Here is a 16,171-nt window from a genome sequence, read left to right as displayed (position 1 = left end):
ACTCATTACCAGGGAACAGATTTATATGGACTAAAAATATATGAAATATGTAAATATATATGTAGTTATTTTTACCAAAATATGGAATTAAATATGGATTTTTACCAAAATATGGAATTAAATATGGACTTAAAATTATAAAAAAATGACTATGTACGTTAAATATTGGTACATTTTAATCAAACTAAACAAAAAATATAATGGACGTACCTTATCTTCCAATGTAGTTTCAACAAAACACAATTTTTATTGTCTGTTACCATAACAATAGGTTACAAACATTTCTTTCAAGTGCTGAAAAGTGAATCTTCTTCTATTGTCTCTGAGGATAGATTTATACTGACTAAAAGAGCGTTCGACGTCACAAGAAGTAACTGGTACATAATTCAATTTCACAATGTCTGCTGGGGATAAGTCCAAGTTAATCTTCACTGTTGATTCACCACTCATCACAGCAACAACCTTTTGTAGTTCTTCATATCCAGGGTTTTTTGAAAGTACAGTGTCCACCTTAGCTCTTACTGCATCTGCAACTTTACCTCTACCACGATTCAGTTGTTCCACAGTACTATTTATAATTTCAAAACTTTCAGATAGTGAAAGGTGCCTATTTTGGAGACTTTTGAGCGTTTTTATGATGCATGAAAATGTATGCTGAATGTGAGCTAAGTCATTCTTCACACTTATGTCACAGGTAACTGTTTTCGCAGTATCAATTGAGACTGCATCTTCAGAGTCCAATGCAAGGAGAACATTGTTAATAGAGTCTATATGTTCGGCATAATATTCAACTGCTTCTAGCCATGTACCCCATCTAGTTAAAATTGGCTTTGGTGGCAATGGAATTTCAGGGTACATTTCTTTCAACACGTTAACTCTACTGGGAGCTTTGAGAAATACTTTTTTCACTGATGAAATCAACAAATCTACTTTAGGGAAATTGTCTCTGACCACTTCTGCCACACGATGAAATGCATGCGCCACACAAGTAAAATGAGTCAATTTAGGATATACAACAGATAATGCTTGTCCAGCTTTGACCATATAAGGGGCAGCATCGCTAATAAAGAATAACACATTATCGTACATAATACCCTTTGGCCACAGGATACCCATAGCTTCGTTGAACAGTTTAACTATAGTTTTGTTATTGCACTTTTCTAGAACATCACAATGTAAAAGAATTCGTTCAGAATATTGTTCACTTAACAAACCGATAACTACATTACCAACAAGTCTACCTTCTTTGTCGGGAGTCTCATCAATGGAAACCCAAATTGAACTATCTTTAATTTCATCTCTTATCTTCTGTATTGTCTCATCGTAGATGGATGGAGCATACGTCTTCCTAAGTGTTGACTCATCCGGGATTGTATGTTGAGTATATTTTTCAAGGAATTCCCTGAAGACCTTATTCTTTAGTTTGTAGAGAGGAATATCAGCAGAGGTGAGAGAACGGCACAGGTCGATGTTAAACTCAGATCTTACATTCGATGTTGTTGGTTGTGTTAAAAACAATTGTCTCTGCTTGGAATTTAGTTGTTTGTTGGCCTGATGTTTACTAGTTGTAATGTGTTGTTGCACCAGGAACTTTTGTGTAGATGATACTGCACACTGACACAAATTACAAAATAATATTTTATTGTCAGTTGATAAACCATCTTCTTTAAATTCTGAAATGTAACTTGTTAGTTTTGATTTTAAATTGACTGAATGACGTACTTTTGGCATATTTACCGTCTTTATAGTATGATTTACAAAACTGAACCTATGTGTACTCTGACTGGCATTTAACTGTTGAGCTGCACAACTGAAGTCTGTTAAAAATTTTAAATTAAATTAATACAGTTTTGTAACTTACTTTCCCATTGTTGATAGGACTGCTAATTTTCAAATAACTCTGATGTTAAAGGGATTACTGAACATGTGTTTAAATCTCTATTGTTGAAATGTATTTTTAAAAGTTAATGGAATTTTGTTTTGTTTTATTGTTAAACCTAATATAATATGGACTGTTTTATATGAAATATGGAAAATATATGGAAATTAACGAAAATATGTACTAAACTCTAAAATATGGAAAATAAAAGTAGGATTTTTCAACCCTACACATTGTGAAACATAAAGATAATGCAAAATATAAATTATATTAGCTTTATAAGTAAATATGTATTTACATATAAATCCTTTCCCTGCTCATTACAAAAAGACCTGATATTGTTGTTCACTTTGACTGCTGCGTTTATGATTAATTTGCCTGCTTAGGATCAGAAAGATGTACCGGTATCTACAATTACCCCATTTTTTAACTGACACAACTGTAAGAAACCAGAAATTGAGGTCTATCTGAAGATCAGACAAACGTATCTGTATCTTAACTAGTTCGAATTTTAGGTGCTAGCATATCTACATTTTATGAATAATAGCATGGATCAGACAAACGTAAGAGCTTATCCGTCTTTAGATTCTAAAAAGCAATGCCAATTAATGTAATATTTGAAACGTAACATCATAACATTAAGTGTAATAAAGATTTAGAGCAGAATACTCGATGGAAAAATATTACAAAGTGTCCAATTTCTAAGAGCAAAACTTTAAGTCCGTTTATCTCAAAACTATGATTTTGTAGAAACGTCTCTTTGATCCTAACTAAGTAGACGAATTACACTGTACAAAAGCGAAAATGTAAATTGAATAAAAATAGCCAATTCTTATTAACTTTGTTGTGCTGATCATGAATATCAAAGAGAAAATTAAAAATTAGCTCTAGTTCTCATTTTACACAGCTTTGTTATAGTAGTGTCATTTTGTAGGGATTTTATACCGAGTTAAAAAATTAACAATAGTTTGGCAAAGGTACAAGTGATTTTAACAATGTTTTTTTTTTTCTTATATTTCAATATTCTGGTAGTAAACTTTTTTACCTTAATAATCAGTGATTTTTTGTCTCTCTCCTGCTCAATTACAATAATTTTTAATGCATATTTAAGTTCGTTTTTCACATAAGTAGGCCTACCAGGTGTAGGTGTGGTTGTCGATATATTTCTATGGACGTGAAGATTCGAATGATTTCTGTTACAGTGAACAGAAATATCACAAGTTCATGTGAACATTGCTGACACCTTTTGCTATGTTTGTGTGGAGAAGTGTCTTGTTCTTCATAAAGCCTCCATTAATCAGAAAAGCCTACCAATGTTCTTTGTTGCAAAACTGGGGACCAAGATGAAATTTGGATTATTCATGTATTCTACAACACAGGTTCCAGCAACCTAAGAAATTTAATTAATGGCAAAGGACATTCAATGTCCTTCGCAGTGCCCATGATCTGGAAGAAGCCAAGCAACAGTACAAATGATTGCTACTGTTGAATGATTGTCCTATCACTCAGGAAATTTGTAAGAAAAAGGAAAAAAAGAAGAGGTGAACAGTGGTCGATTCTAACATTCTGTCTTCCATACGTCCAATACCACATGGAGAGGATTGCCATCACCTGAACCACCGAAAGAATACCACATTACTTCTGATGAGGAAATAAGTGGTGCTGGGTCTCTTGAATTCCCTACATCGAAGGATCTTGATTTTCTTGCAAATAACTGTCTAATGTATCACACAGACCTACTTAAAATGAGTTAAATGATCTCACAAGAGATGTGGTTGTCTCTGAAATTAATGCTGAGATTTTAATATTGCGATTACATCAGTGGAAATTACTGTAATAAAATACAAATATTTCAATTTACCAGAGAAGGAGCACGCATGTTCACAGTTCTTAGGTACTAATAGAGCACTAAATTACAAGGAGACTGTGTATGAAATGTCGTGCTATGAAAAACTTTGTAGCAATATCTGCAATGCTTGGAAAAAGTGGCATAAGTTAATTTCCACAAAAAATTTTTATTAGTTTTATTGACAACTTACAGAACATCTGCTCGCTTGGTAAAAGAGACATAAGTATTTCTCCCATTAGATTAATTCATATAGAAGAAAATCAAATCGACATAAACCAGTGTGAAGACAGTTTTTCCCTTCTCCTGTAAAATTAACATTTTTTAATTGTACCACTTTTCCCGAGCACTACAGTTATGTCGTTGTATATTTCACTTCTTCCATGCTCATTTTGAGGCCCCCAGAATATTGAGGCCCTGAGCAGAGGCACCATAGGCTCCTGCCTAAATCAGGCCCTGCCTACTGTTTAAGTAAGTGTTCATCCAATACATTATCAAGACTGGCAAGTAAAGATAAGTTTAACAAATTTCCCCGATTTGCAGATCCCTGATTTTCGTTATGACCTCAGTGATAATTCCTGAGTTCCACGAAATACTAAAGAATCAATTACTCTTCCTAGTACATGCCTTTTTTTTTTTTTGTGTGCCTGTTCGTTGCGTTTCTGGATTGAAATTTTTACCACGGAATAATTTGTGCTGCGATATTTACTGTCCCAAATAGTTCAAATAGGTTGATGTGTGTCTAGTCGTTAAAACTGAAAGATAAACTTGAAGTTAAACAAAGAAAACGATGTTTTCAATAGGCAGTCCACTTTATTCATGTTTACACACTTTGCTTGCATGCTCTATTCAAAGTTGACACTGACACTTCTAGAATTAACCCACTGCTCAGTGACACTGCGACTCTCATGACAATAAATAACTGCGACTGTTGCTTCTGTTCGGCAGGTGGGCCAGGCCCATCGGGTCCCAATGCGAAGCATTGTACTCGTAACAGTAACTCCATCACAATTCGTGAATTTCTGTCGGTAGCAAACATTGCATACCTTGCACCATGGCAGTTGAACGCTAAACTGATTCAATTTATGGGGCCCTTTCACACAGGCCCAAGCTCACAATATTTATTATCATATAATCTTTGACATTTTACCGACATACATCGAGACACGTGACGAAATTTACTGAAAGAATTTATGAATCCAGTACACTCTCCTAAACAAAATTCACGCATTCTAAATGCAAATAGAAAATATCTGGAGAAAGAAATATTGGTGGGGCACGGCCCCGGTGCCCCCTAATGACTGGCCGCCCCTGGCTGTTAAACGAAATTTTAAGTCCTCAACTTATAAGACAGGGGGCAGTACCTATCAGCTAGGTTAGGGGCAGGGGGTGGCGATGAAAGAAACAGAAACTACACCCTTACTCGCCCTTGCTTTGGTGAGAAAAACAGGTTTTCTTTTACTTAAATCTTAGTGGTGTAATCATCTTCTGTCTTATTTCAAGTATTTTAATTCTGGTTCCGATTCTTTATGATTGTACACTTCCCACCTGGAATCTGCAAGCATGAGTGACATCACGTGGTAGGTAGAAGCAGTACTGTAGTAGATGCTCGTGCATGCGCACTCTTTTACAGACAAAGCTAACGGCCGCTATGCTTTCAGATTTCAGGCGACTAGTATAACTGCTTTAAGGTTCATTTGCTCGAGTATTCACCACAACTAGTACATGTCAATATTTAATTACGCCTAGTGCTAACTATTGTGTTCTGAGAGATTATGCTTGAAGGTAGCTTTCGTATTTTAGTTAAAGACGTATACCGGTACTACAGATTTGTTTATTAGAACAGCCATTTTCAGCGCACACAGTGAGAAAACAGCCACAGTCCAAAACTACATTTTTAAACGTTGACTACTACTTGATGGTTCCATCTGGCATTCACATCCTTTTTGCCAAGAGAATTACCCTTTTAACTTTAATAAATAAAGTCCCCCCTACATATTAAGTCACCCGGTTTACGGCATATTCAAGGACAGAACTGGAAATTGTTTTTTTTTTCCCCCCTACAGAAATAATTTATTTTTGGATTACGATTGAAACCATCATATATATTTCAAATTGTAAGATATGGAACGCAAATACCCGTTTTCTGCTAAGTTTTATCACAATACATGTACATACAGAAGTACTCATTCCTATTGTTATTAAGTTACTTTGCCATTCCAGCAATTAATCCCGTCGTCTATAAATAATCTCTGCAGTTTAAACAAGACACTATATTAGCTTATTTGTCTAACTCTCTTTAATTGTATCTTTGTGATTAATTTCAGACGCTGGAAAATAGCAATTTCATGAAATCTCCACATAACATATTCTCCACTTGTAATCTGAGCAACATATTAGACTTCGTTTGAAACTGATACTTGCTTAAAAGCTCGCAATGATACCATTACAGTATGGACAGTATTTCACGATTACATCTCTAAGTTTAAGGCATCAGATGTTTAAAATGATACAATTAAATTTCATTTGGTATATGTTGCTGTATTATACTCTGTCAGACAATACAAACAAACAAACAAATATCTTTTATTGATTACAGAAACATCTCAAATGGCACAGAAAATAAGAAACACACAACACTGGTAACTAGAACCTTCATTGGTTTTCCGCTGGCAAAACACACAAGCTCAAAAATCAATTATAAAGAACATTACAATCCTTATTTAGTTGAAAGTCATACAAGGCGAAAACAAAAATAAGGCTTCTTGCTTTTACTCAAACCTGACGTTGTACATATTAGTATACTGCAAATTTATTAAATACTAGGCCTACTACTGAAAAAAATTAAATGTATTTATAGTTGAGATCTATACGATGCTTGCAATGTCTAGTGATATGCATTTGTGCGATCCACAAATTACCCTACGAATGAAAATGAACAAGAAACTAGGGCCTAAATATCACAAGAGAGAGATATACAGTACAAAATACATGTGAAAATGGACGTTATGAACTTTTGTAATTGACTTGTGGACGTAAGGCACTGAAAAGTTGTTTCTCATTTTATGTTCTCTAAATAATAAATGACAAATTCGCGTACATCTTCGGGTTATCATGAAGAAAACTATGTAGGCCTATAGTTAGGGTACTAATGGTATTCAATGAGCAAATGAAATTTGAGATGTCTATTGATAATTGTTCATGCAATATCATTTTAACGCAAGGATGCAATTTTTTATTTAATTTATCATCATCACAATCATCGTCGTCGTCATCATCACCACCACCACCACCATTATCATTATCATTATCATTATTATTATTACACTTTTAGAAGTTAAATTCCACAGAACTTAATTAAATAAACAAGGACTGAATTTTTGTTTTCACCTGAAAACACATTCTAGAATTTCCTTGCATTATCACTCCATAACATCTCAATATATGAGATTATCAACATCTCCACTGGTGTTTTCACAGATATTTTGTCCATAAACTATATTCATTACAAAATAATTTGAAGGTCCATAATCACTGTGCGATTTGAAGACCAGTGTTACCAGTACCGGTACCATTAGTTCACATTGGTCCACAGAGCTTTGCTGTGATCAGCCATATTCGTGCATAACCAAGAATAAGTTTATCTACATTGCAACCACAACCTATCATATGAGAAATATATTATATTCCTGATATGTCTCTTTACTGACACAGTCTCACATTCCAAGTAATGCAGTGATCCCAATCTGTATTCTGCCAATTCTGAAGTAGCCAACATAGAATCTTAAAATCTTTTAAATGAAAGAAATAATATTTTGTAAGATTCCGAAAATATCTAATTGTGAATAACCTATTCTGGTGAAACTATAAAGTCATTTGGTCAAATCATATTACATCTGGCACAGAGAGGTAAAAACTGCAAGTTGAATTAACAAACTTGCATTGTTACACCCGCTCAGACTTTTGCAATATCCAACTAGGACTTTCATCACGAACCACAGTTCATTTCATAGTTTCAGGAGCGTCTTCTAGTGAAAAGTACCCAAGAGATAAGGACATCCTCCTACCCCATCTGCTGTTTCCCAATTCACCCCTGTATTTTACATTTATCAGCTAAGTATAATTTTATTATGCATCTTAAATCATGCAAACAATAACAGTAGAAAAGTAATCCTCTATCATATTACTTACCAATCAACAACAACCTTTTAGTGGCTTGTTACAGAAGGAGGTCTACATAATATAATGAAAAGTATCATGTTCTATTATAACATTTCACTTGTTTGTATGTTTTGCACTCTCCTTTCCCTCTTGAGTGTCACTGAAGGGCAGCCCGATTAGTTGCTAATCAGAGAAGACTTTAGATTTCAACATAATTACTGTGGAAGTGAATAGTTTTTATTTGCTGTAGTATTAGTAAAATAACGTGTAATAACAAATTTTAATTCTGTATTTGACAAGAACAGTGAGTAGATGGTTAACTGCTAAAATCAAACAGGGGTCCACCTATACAATATTTCAGAAAAAATTAAGCTAACGAATTATATAAACACTGTTTAACAATAAAACCAACGTACACATTATTGGAACATTGTAATATCATCCATCATATGTCATTGATTTCCTGCTCTCAGCAACTTTTTCCTCACAATTTCTTCACTCTCCTTCAATCAACGATCATTTTAATATTAGTCTTATAGTACCAGTGTGAATAATATTTATATTAAGAAGTGCACACCACGTATATTACATTAAGTGTAAAAAAATATATATTTTCAAACTCATTTCTCCTCTTAATGTTGCAGTTACTAGCAATGTAACCTCAGAAATACATAAATCTTGAGTAAATTAAAGTGGAAACCTTATTTTAATTTCCTTGTATTTTGAATTACATAGAAATAACCACAGTTATATCTTCATACTGCTGTGAAGTTAGCAGTGATATGCCAGTATACTAAAAAATTTACTTTATATTCAAGGGAAAATAGTCTGGAACCACTAAATTCACACAATATTTTTACATCAAACTACTGTATATTGCACAAACTTAAAATATAAAACATGCAGTACTTTCATACACAACTATGTGCTGAAAAGTCTCCATTTGGAAGTAATCTGACAAAATGGTTGCATAAGTGAATATATGTAACACACAATATAATGGAACTTTCTGCCAAAGAAATGTGAAGCATCTTGCTTAAAGCAGTTGACCTTCTAGACAGCATTAACTAATATAGAATTCGTTACCCAAATTCCCAAATCTCGTAATTTGTTTGGATGTCAATATTCACTTTTTACGTGCTTTTGTCAGTATATACACAGACCCATCCCCTGACAAAACAGTGCAGCTTAATTTAGGACTCTAGAGCTAATATTGGCCTATTACGAAACAATTAAACTTCTCTCTTTATGGATAACCTTTTAAAAACGCGTAAAAAGTGAAAATCGACATCTGAGCCAGTTACGAGGTTTTGGAATTAAGGTAACGAATACAACTTTCCTTTATGTCCTCCAATAATATAGAACAAGTTAAATATAAAATTTAACAATGTAATTATAAAAATTCCATACAAATTTAGCATGTCCAAACATTTTTTTCTAACTTATAATAAGAAATCAAAGACAGGTTTCGTAATTACAGTTTCGTAAAAATTGACATACCAACTGCTCAGCAAGAGCTTTAACATTATTGAATTTCATAATTTAGAAGATTAAATTTGAAGAGGGGACAGTGGTGGCTCGTAGTTTTCGCCACCTGGGGCAGTGAATCTTCTCAAGTATAAATGAAACATAACCATATTTTGTTACCTTTATGTTAGGTATAAACATACAGAAACTAATTGTATATGGTAGCATGTTTCATTATGAATATAGAAATATTTTCAATGTCCAACACAATTTTTGTAATCTCGTGCTAAAGCATTAAGCTGAATAAAAACATATGACGAAGCAGGTAACAGCAGGAGATAAGAAAATGAATAGCTAAAAATATAGTGCAGTACTCTATTATCTATTTCACGAAGGTGATTAAATTAGAGGTAGAAAATTACACTACCAGCATTGTTTAAAACTACCTAGTAAAATTCTTTTTTAATTTGAGTTTCCGGAAATTTTGATACTACTACTACTACTGAGATAGAAAAATTCACCAAATCGGAAATGGATGAAGAATGAAAGTTCTGTTACATATAATGTTGTTTAAGTCCGACAAGAAATGTCATATTTATAAAAAGGCACTTGATTATGAAGAACCTGTAATCTCTGATCTTTTGGTTTGGAAAATGCTTCGATATTACTAACTTAATAATAAAGGGCTGCGAAATAGATTTATTACAAAAATATCAGCAACCAACGACATTCTTCTTGTCATTCAAAAGTTTAGGAAAAGGCAATAAGAATGAGAAAGAGATTATGTATTATATACACACATGGATGTAGACTAGCTGTAAGAAGTTCAGCATTTTGTTGAAAAACAGTAGGCTACTAGTTTCAATCACTGAACAAAATGTATAACACATATTATAAAAATTATCACTTTACTACCAGGAACTTAAATCTGCAATTCTTCCTCCAAAAATAAGAAGCAGTAATTATATAAACTTTGAGCATATATGGGGGTAATACCACTGTTGGGATAACATTAAGTCACCCAAAAGACCAATATTTTGATTATACAGCCATAGAGAAATTATATGTTTCAGAAGAGAGTCCTAACAGACAACCAACTAAACCATCGAGACAAATATTAATTAGTTAATAACAAAATTGGACCCTCTCAGAAATAAAGAACGTTCTACAAAAATTGTGGAGAAAATAGGATAAAAAAATAACAGTTTGATATAGTGTAAAGGAATGTGTGGTAAAATACAAAATGAGACGGAATTTTATTTAAAAGCAAGAAATAAAGCACAACGAAATAACTAGAACGATTTTCATTCGACAGAAACTGCTAAGGAAGACCACACGAAAAGTTGCACAAAAGAAGTCAAATTCTGTTGTGAACACGGTAATTAAAAATAAGTAAATAGGTTAATCTAAGAAATACATCAGTTAATAAAATCATACACTAGATGCATTTTTTCAGAGTGTCAATGTGCTAATAAAATCGCGTATTTTAGTACATCATAGGTTTCAAATTAACATCCAAAAGTCTTTTCGCAGTTTTTGCTATTGTAAATACTTGTGCTACAATAAAATTGTAAATTGTGATAAAGATAATATTTTAAGGAATACTGACCAACACGATGTTGAAGTACCGATACTGAATTTTATAAGAATGTTGTATAGGACAAGGAAAATGATATTTTCACACATACCAATACTGTTTGTAATACACAACTAAATTTCTCAATTGTAGAACAGAGAGAAAATGAAGGTATGTAACTTTCTAGATTCTCTAATAATATTCAGATATATGTTGTTTCTGAATTCACTACACTGTTGTCTTACTGTTCTAGTAGAATGCTTCATTATTAATGAAAATGTCAGTTACAGTCAGGCGATAATTTGAACATTTTAATGTATTTAAATTGTGTTGTAGGGCTGCCCCGCCAGAAAAGTACGACACGAGCCACCACTGAAAACAAAGAAAAAAAATTGTATTACACTTGTGTATACCTGTGTATATGAATGATTATTTCCTTATAAAAAGAATTTCACGCAGATTCCAAGAACCAAAATCAATGTTTCTTAACTTGGTTCTTGTGATGCTGAGCTGAATTCCCAATAAAATATAATTCCAAAGGATAATTATAACGCCCTCAAGTTAAATTTGCGTCTCATGAATGCAAGAGACGAGCGCTAGTAGCTCTAATTACTCTGGTTGTTAGTATACAACCTACTTTTACGTCTGAGTGAGGTCGTGTTACAAGAGATAATGCAATGAGTGAAATAATATATATATAATGTGTGTAAGAAATATGGTGCATAATATTAACACGTTCACAATATTTATATGGGTACAACACTTTTAGCACCTTCTATATACGCGTATTCACCACTATCTCATACAACTCGCTGGCACGAACAGTAAACACCTCTTTATCAACTTAGTATTTACTCATAGGTCACAAAGGCCAGAGGGAGAGGGAACAGTGATTCACATTCTTTCCAGACGTAGATTTAACTTGGGCGTGTAGTAGTACACATAACGATCTAACTAGCGAAATTTCACATTTTAATTTTGTTACTGCGGTTAAAGATACAGTACTAAATTTTATATTTACAGTAGTTTAGCGTGTTGAAATGGCAATGGAATAGTTGATTATTTTTTGTACGTATATAACACTGTAGTGTGTGACATATAATTAAAAGTTTCTAATGTGTGTAATTACAAATGTTAAATTTATGTGAATAAAACTTCCCAATCTGGTCTCAGTGTAATAAATAATTGGAAGGTGGGAGGGGGGGGGGAGAGGAAAGGCAGATGTAAATTTTGTTATTAAGGTCACACACTCTGTTTTCGAAAATCCGTTTATGCCTTAAATTCAATTTTGTGATAGAGATGGATAAAGCTGTCCTTATACAATTTTATTTTAAGACAGAACCTTTGTAACCATATTACTGAACAATACACAGCGAACTTACAGGTTCTAGAATTAGATACCTAAAATAAGCTGTTTGAAGACTTTATAAAACAAATGGGTCCTAAAATAGAAAAAAAACACCGAAAACTGGAATGAACACAAATTTAATGCTAACGAACAATCACAAGCACCTGCAAATTATACACTAAACATACAAAATATCACAATGTACATCATGTCCTTCTTTTGGCACAAATTTCAATCACGATTTTAAAATTTGTCCAAGCTGGCCTCACAGTAAATTATCAGAATTTTTTCAAAGTTTTCGACTAAAAATTGTAACATTCGTCTATCACCGAGTATTAATTCACAGGTTGAAAACAAACGTTCTAGATGTATCATGTTATTAAAGAATATTTCAGATGGGCAAAAATACGTAATTTGGGGTATCACATTTAGTTTCCGTTTACATTCCTATCAATGTCAGCTGCCCTATAAACTACCTAAAGTTGAGTGAATTTATAAAATTAATTATCATACGTGCCGAAATAAAACACATTTCATACTCTATCAGCCTCATGGCAAAAATAATCAAAATAGGCTGAAGTAGCATGAACGTAAAAATTGTTACATAATATAAGGTGCATGTATTTTATTTCAATTATAAGTTATATTAAACAGATATATATAACTTTTCGTTCAGATACTCGGGGGGGGGGGGTGTATTACCTAAAATCCGCTGTCAATTGATCAACAAGTCCTCAATCTAATGTAGTTATGTTCAAATTATTACTGTATTTAGAATTTCGTTTAAATTTACGGTGCATTATATATAATTTAATTTTAGAACATAATATGTGAAATCAATTAATTTTTTTAATATCTAGACATCACTCTATTATACAGATACTGTAATTAGTTTACAACACGTACATGTAATATTATTCCTACCCTTGCAATCAATTATGCTTACCTAAACTTTGTCAGTAATGTATTATCTCCCTCTTCCCACCATAATTATCTCAAACATTACACAGATTTAATTTTTCTTCTTCTAACATCTTTATTTTAATATCTTTATTAATAAATCCCCTTTCAAAAATTTGCCCTTTCATATTTCTTCAAATCTTCATTGGATGGACACACTTCCCATTTGAATATTATTTTATTTTATCAGTATTAACATTTTACTTTATAAAATATTGGGATCCATGTTCCTTGAACGGTCAAGAGCAATTCAACTGTTTCAGAATGTACCTACCTACTGTACTACCACTATTAAATCAGTCTACCTTTGTAGGCTTAATAGTCCCAGAACAATTCTAAATCTACTCATTTGGCTCTTTCCTTCACGCTTTCTGTCCATTCAACTGGAATCTATATAAGTTAATGAATGAAATTAATGAATTAGCTCTCATTAATATCTGCCAACACTGACGAACGAAAATACAGTGGCACACTTATGTTAAAACTACAAAGCCACACAACAATAAAGCTGCCAACAGACATTATACACTAATAAAATTTAAGTGGGCATAAGACAAAGAACTTCGCAAATATTCTATTTACTATAAGATTCCTGGCTTACATCCTAGGCCAAAGAAACTTTTTTAAGTGGAACGAACCTATGACAGTATAAATAATAAAATATTTACTAACTAATTGATTTTACAGATATGAAGATTTTTATTTAACTTATGACTTTTCAAAAAGGTGTCTAAGATTATGATTCAGACTGACAAGTGAGTTTCAAAATCCGAAAAGCATTTCCATAATTCAAAACACGTTAACCTGCGAAAAATGAAGACTAAATGCTTTCACTAAATAAACAAACTTTTTTCCATAAATTGTAAAAGGCAAAAGATCAATCCACTAATTTTAGAATAAAATTTGTTTAATTCTCTCAATACTGAGGTTTTACTGTATTTAATCTGAAAGGGTAAAGGTCATACCCCCATTAAATACAGAAGGAAGATGAACAAAAGTATTATTGTGATTATTATAAAAGAATCATGCAGTTATGGTGAAAAAATGTGTTTCTTTTTAACTATTGGTACATAAAAATCGCATTAGAAATAGCCTCATGAGAATCATGGAAGCTTCACAGTAATAATGTAACTAATATTTTATCAAGTTTATATAGTAATAGTAAATAATGGAGTTGGCAAATTGCACATTTCTTCCCGTATTTGAGATTTTTATATAATTATATAAAGTTCTATCTTAAGTCTTTTTAATCTCATCAAAACTGAACTTAACATTTAACTGATCTACATAGTAAATCGTCTTAGAATTTTCTTCAGTTTGTAAAAGAGAAAAACATCAAATTGTTTAAATGAGCAACATTTTTAACACTTGTTTGCATTGCATGTGTTAAAAGTTGTTGCATTGTGTTTCAGAATTTTCGTAGTAAGAGCTGATTTAATTTTGTGATACGACTTTCAAACATATCTAAACATGACAAAGAGATTAGCATTTTCTTTAAGTATTTGTTTTCAGTTTTATAAGATTGCAACATCATTATAACCATGTTTAAAAGCTTTATATATATATATATACACACAAGAGTAATAAGTTTAATGGAAGTCTTTCACTTGTACAAAGAACAGGTTATGATACTTCCAAAATATATTATTTTTTTCCGCACAGTGTTTGAATTTTATTGTATGTGAATACACATATTATACGTGTAGTACATGTGCTAGTTGTAAAACCAAATCTGGTAAAAGATACCACTAATATAATGTGAACAGGTGTACGTTATAAGTTGTCAACTGTTTGTAGTACCGGTATTAATAAACTTTAACCCTACATGTACACTATCCAAACATATGCACAGAAGGACTCTATCAAAACTAAAAACTCCCAGAATGTAATTGTAACAACAAATTCCATATACTAACTCTAAAAACGTCTGTACATAAACAGATCGCCTAAGTACTCACACAATACTGCATTGCTGTTATTAACTATTCATTAAAACAGTGCGTTAATTCTAATCTTACAAGACCAAGACTAAGTTCTCGTGAGATTTTAGCTCAAACTAATCTTCAGCACTACAAAAACACAGTTTTTACCGTGATATTAGAAATTAAGCACAGGTGACCAGATTTATTCCAATATAATATTTTATAATTTTATTATTTACGGAATTAGTTTGAGTCTTACTATTGTTATAAGAGAAGGAAAGAGAATTTTATAGTCTACACCTATCTGCTATTGTTCTCGCTATTTTCTTCATCACTAAATGTAATAAATTTAACTCTCTAAGTTAAAAAAATCTTCACATCACTACAGACCAAGACAGTTTTAATAATTCAGTGATGTGAAAGCAGACTACTAGTGCTCCTATCATGACACTCTGTGAGTAACAGAGAAAACTGTCACAGATTCAGTCATGATTTTCATATGAAACTATAACTCTTCACATTTTCCTTCACTCTCCACACTACTTAAAACCTCGCTTACATCGTCCTGAACAGATATAATCTACACAGAAGTCCAGAATGTTCGGTTTCATTCTTTGGTTACAATCAATTTTTAGTAAACTTTATTTCATCTCATCAAATTCAAATTATATTGTGTCATTAGACAAGAATACATTACTATCACATTTAAATTGCAATAAATAGTAAATTTATTTTACGTATGGTATTTAAAAACCTCTTAGTATTCACTCAATTATACAAACCATTTTACAACTGGATCAATAGAATGTCTAAGATACAGTTGTGACATCAATAAGTATTTTTACAAACACACACAAGTTGTAAAAAAAAATATATATAATAATAATAATACGCTAATCTTCCCCCCTCCCCTCAAAAATCTGGTCACCTTAAATTGGTTAAGAAACGAAGATAATAAATTCTCTTGTGTGCCCTTACCTAAAACTTTTAAAGAAAAAGAAAATATAAGCCT

At 32.3% G+C, this 16,171-nt stretch overlaps 1 protein-coding gene across 8 annotated transcripts in view; it reads right to left on the bottom strand.

Annotated features, from left to right (window-relative positions):
* Positions 1 to 6,245: 6,245 nt before the first annotated feature.
* Positions 6,246 to 16,171, bottom strand: part of LOC138698191 (protein 5NUC-like) — a 372,815-nt gene continuing 362,889 nt past the window's right edge. For all 8 annotated transcript variants that reach the window (XM_069823952.1, XM_069823951.1, XM_069823945.1 and 5 more), the window contains one exon: positions 6,246 to 11,301. Coding sequence is in view for 6 of the 8 variants with exons in the window: in XM_069823945.1 (XP_069680046.1) it covers positions 11,250 to 11,301 (52 nt within the window). In the remaining 2 variants the exon portion in view is untranslated. The remainder of the gene's footprint in view (positions 11,302 to 16,171) is intronic.

Source organism: Periplaneta americana, chromosome 4 (genome assembly GCF_040183065.1).
Source record: "Periplaneta americana isolate PAMFEO1 chromosome 4, P.americana_PAMFEO1_priV1, whole genome shotgun sequence".
NCBI lineage: Eukaryota > Metazoa > Arthropoda > Insecta > Blattodea > Blattidae > Periplaneta > Periplaneta americana.
This window is presented reverse-complemented; position numbering and strand designations above follow the sequence as displayed.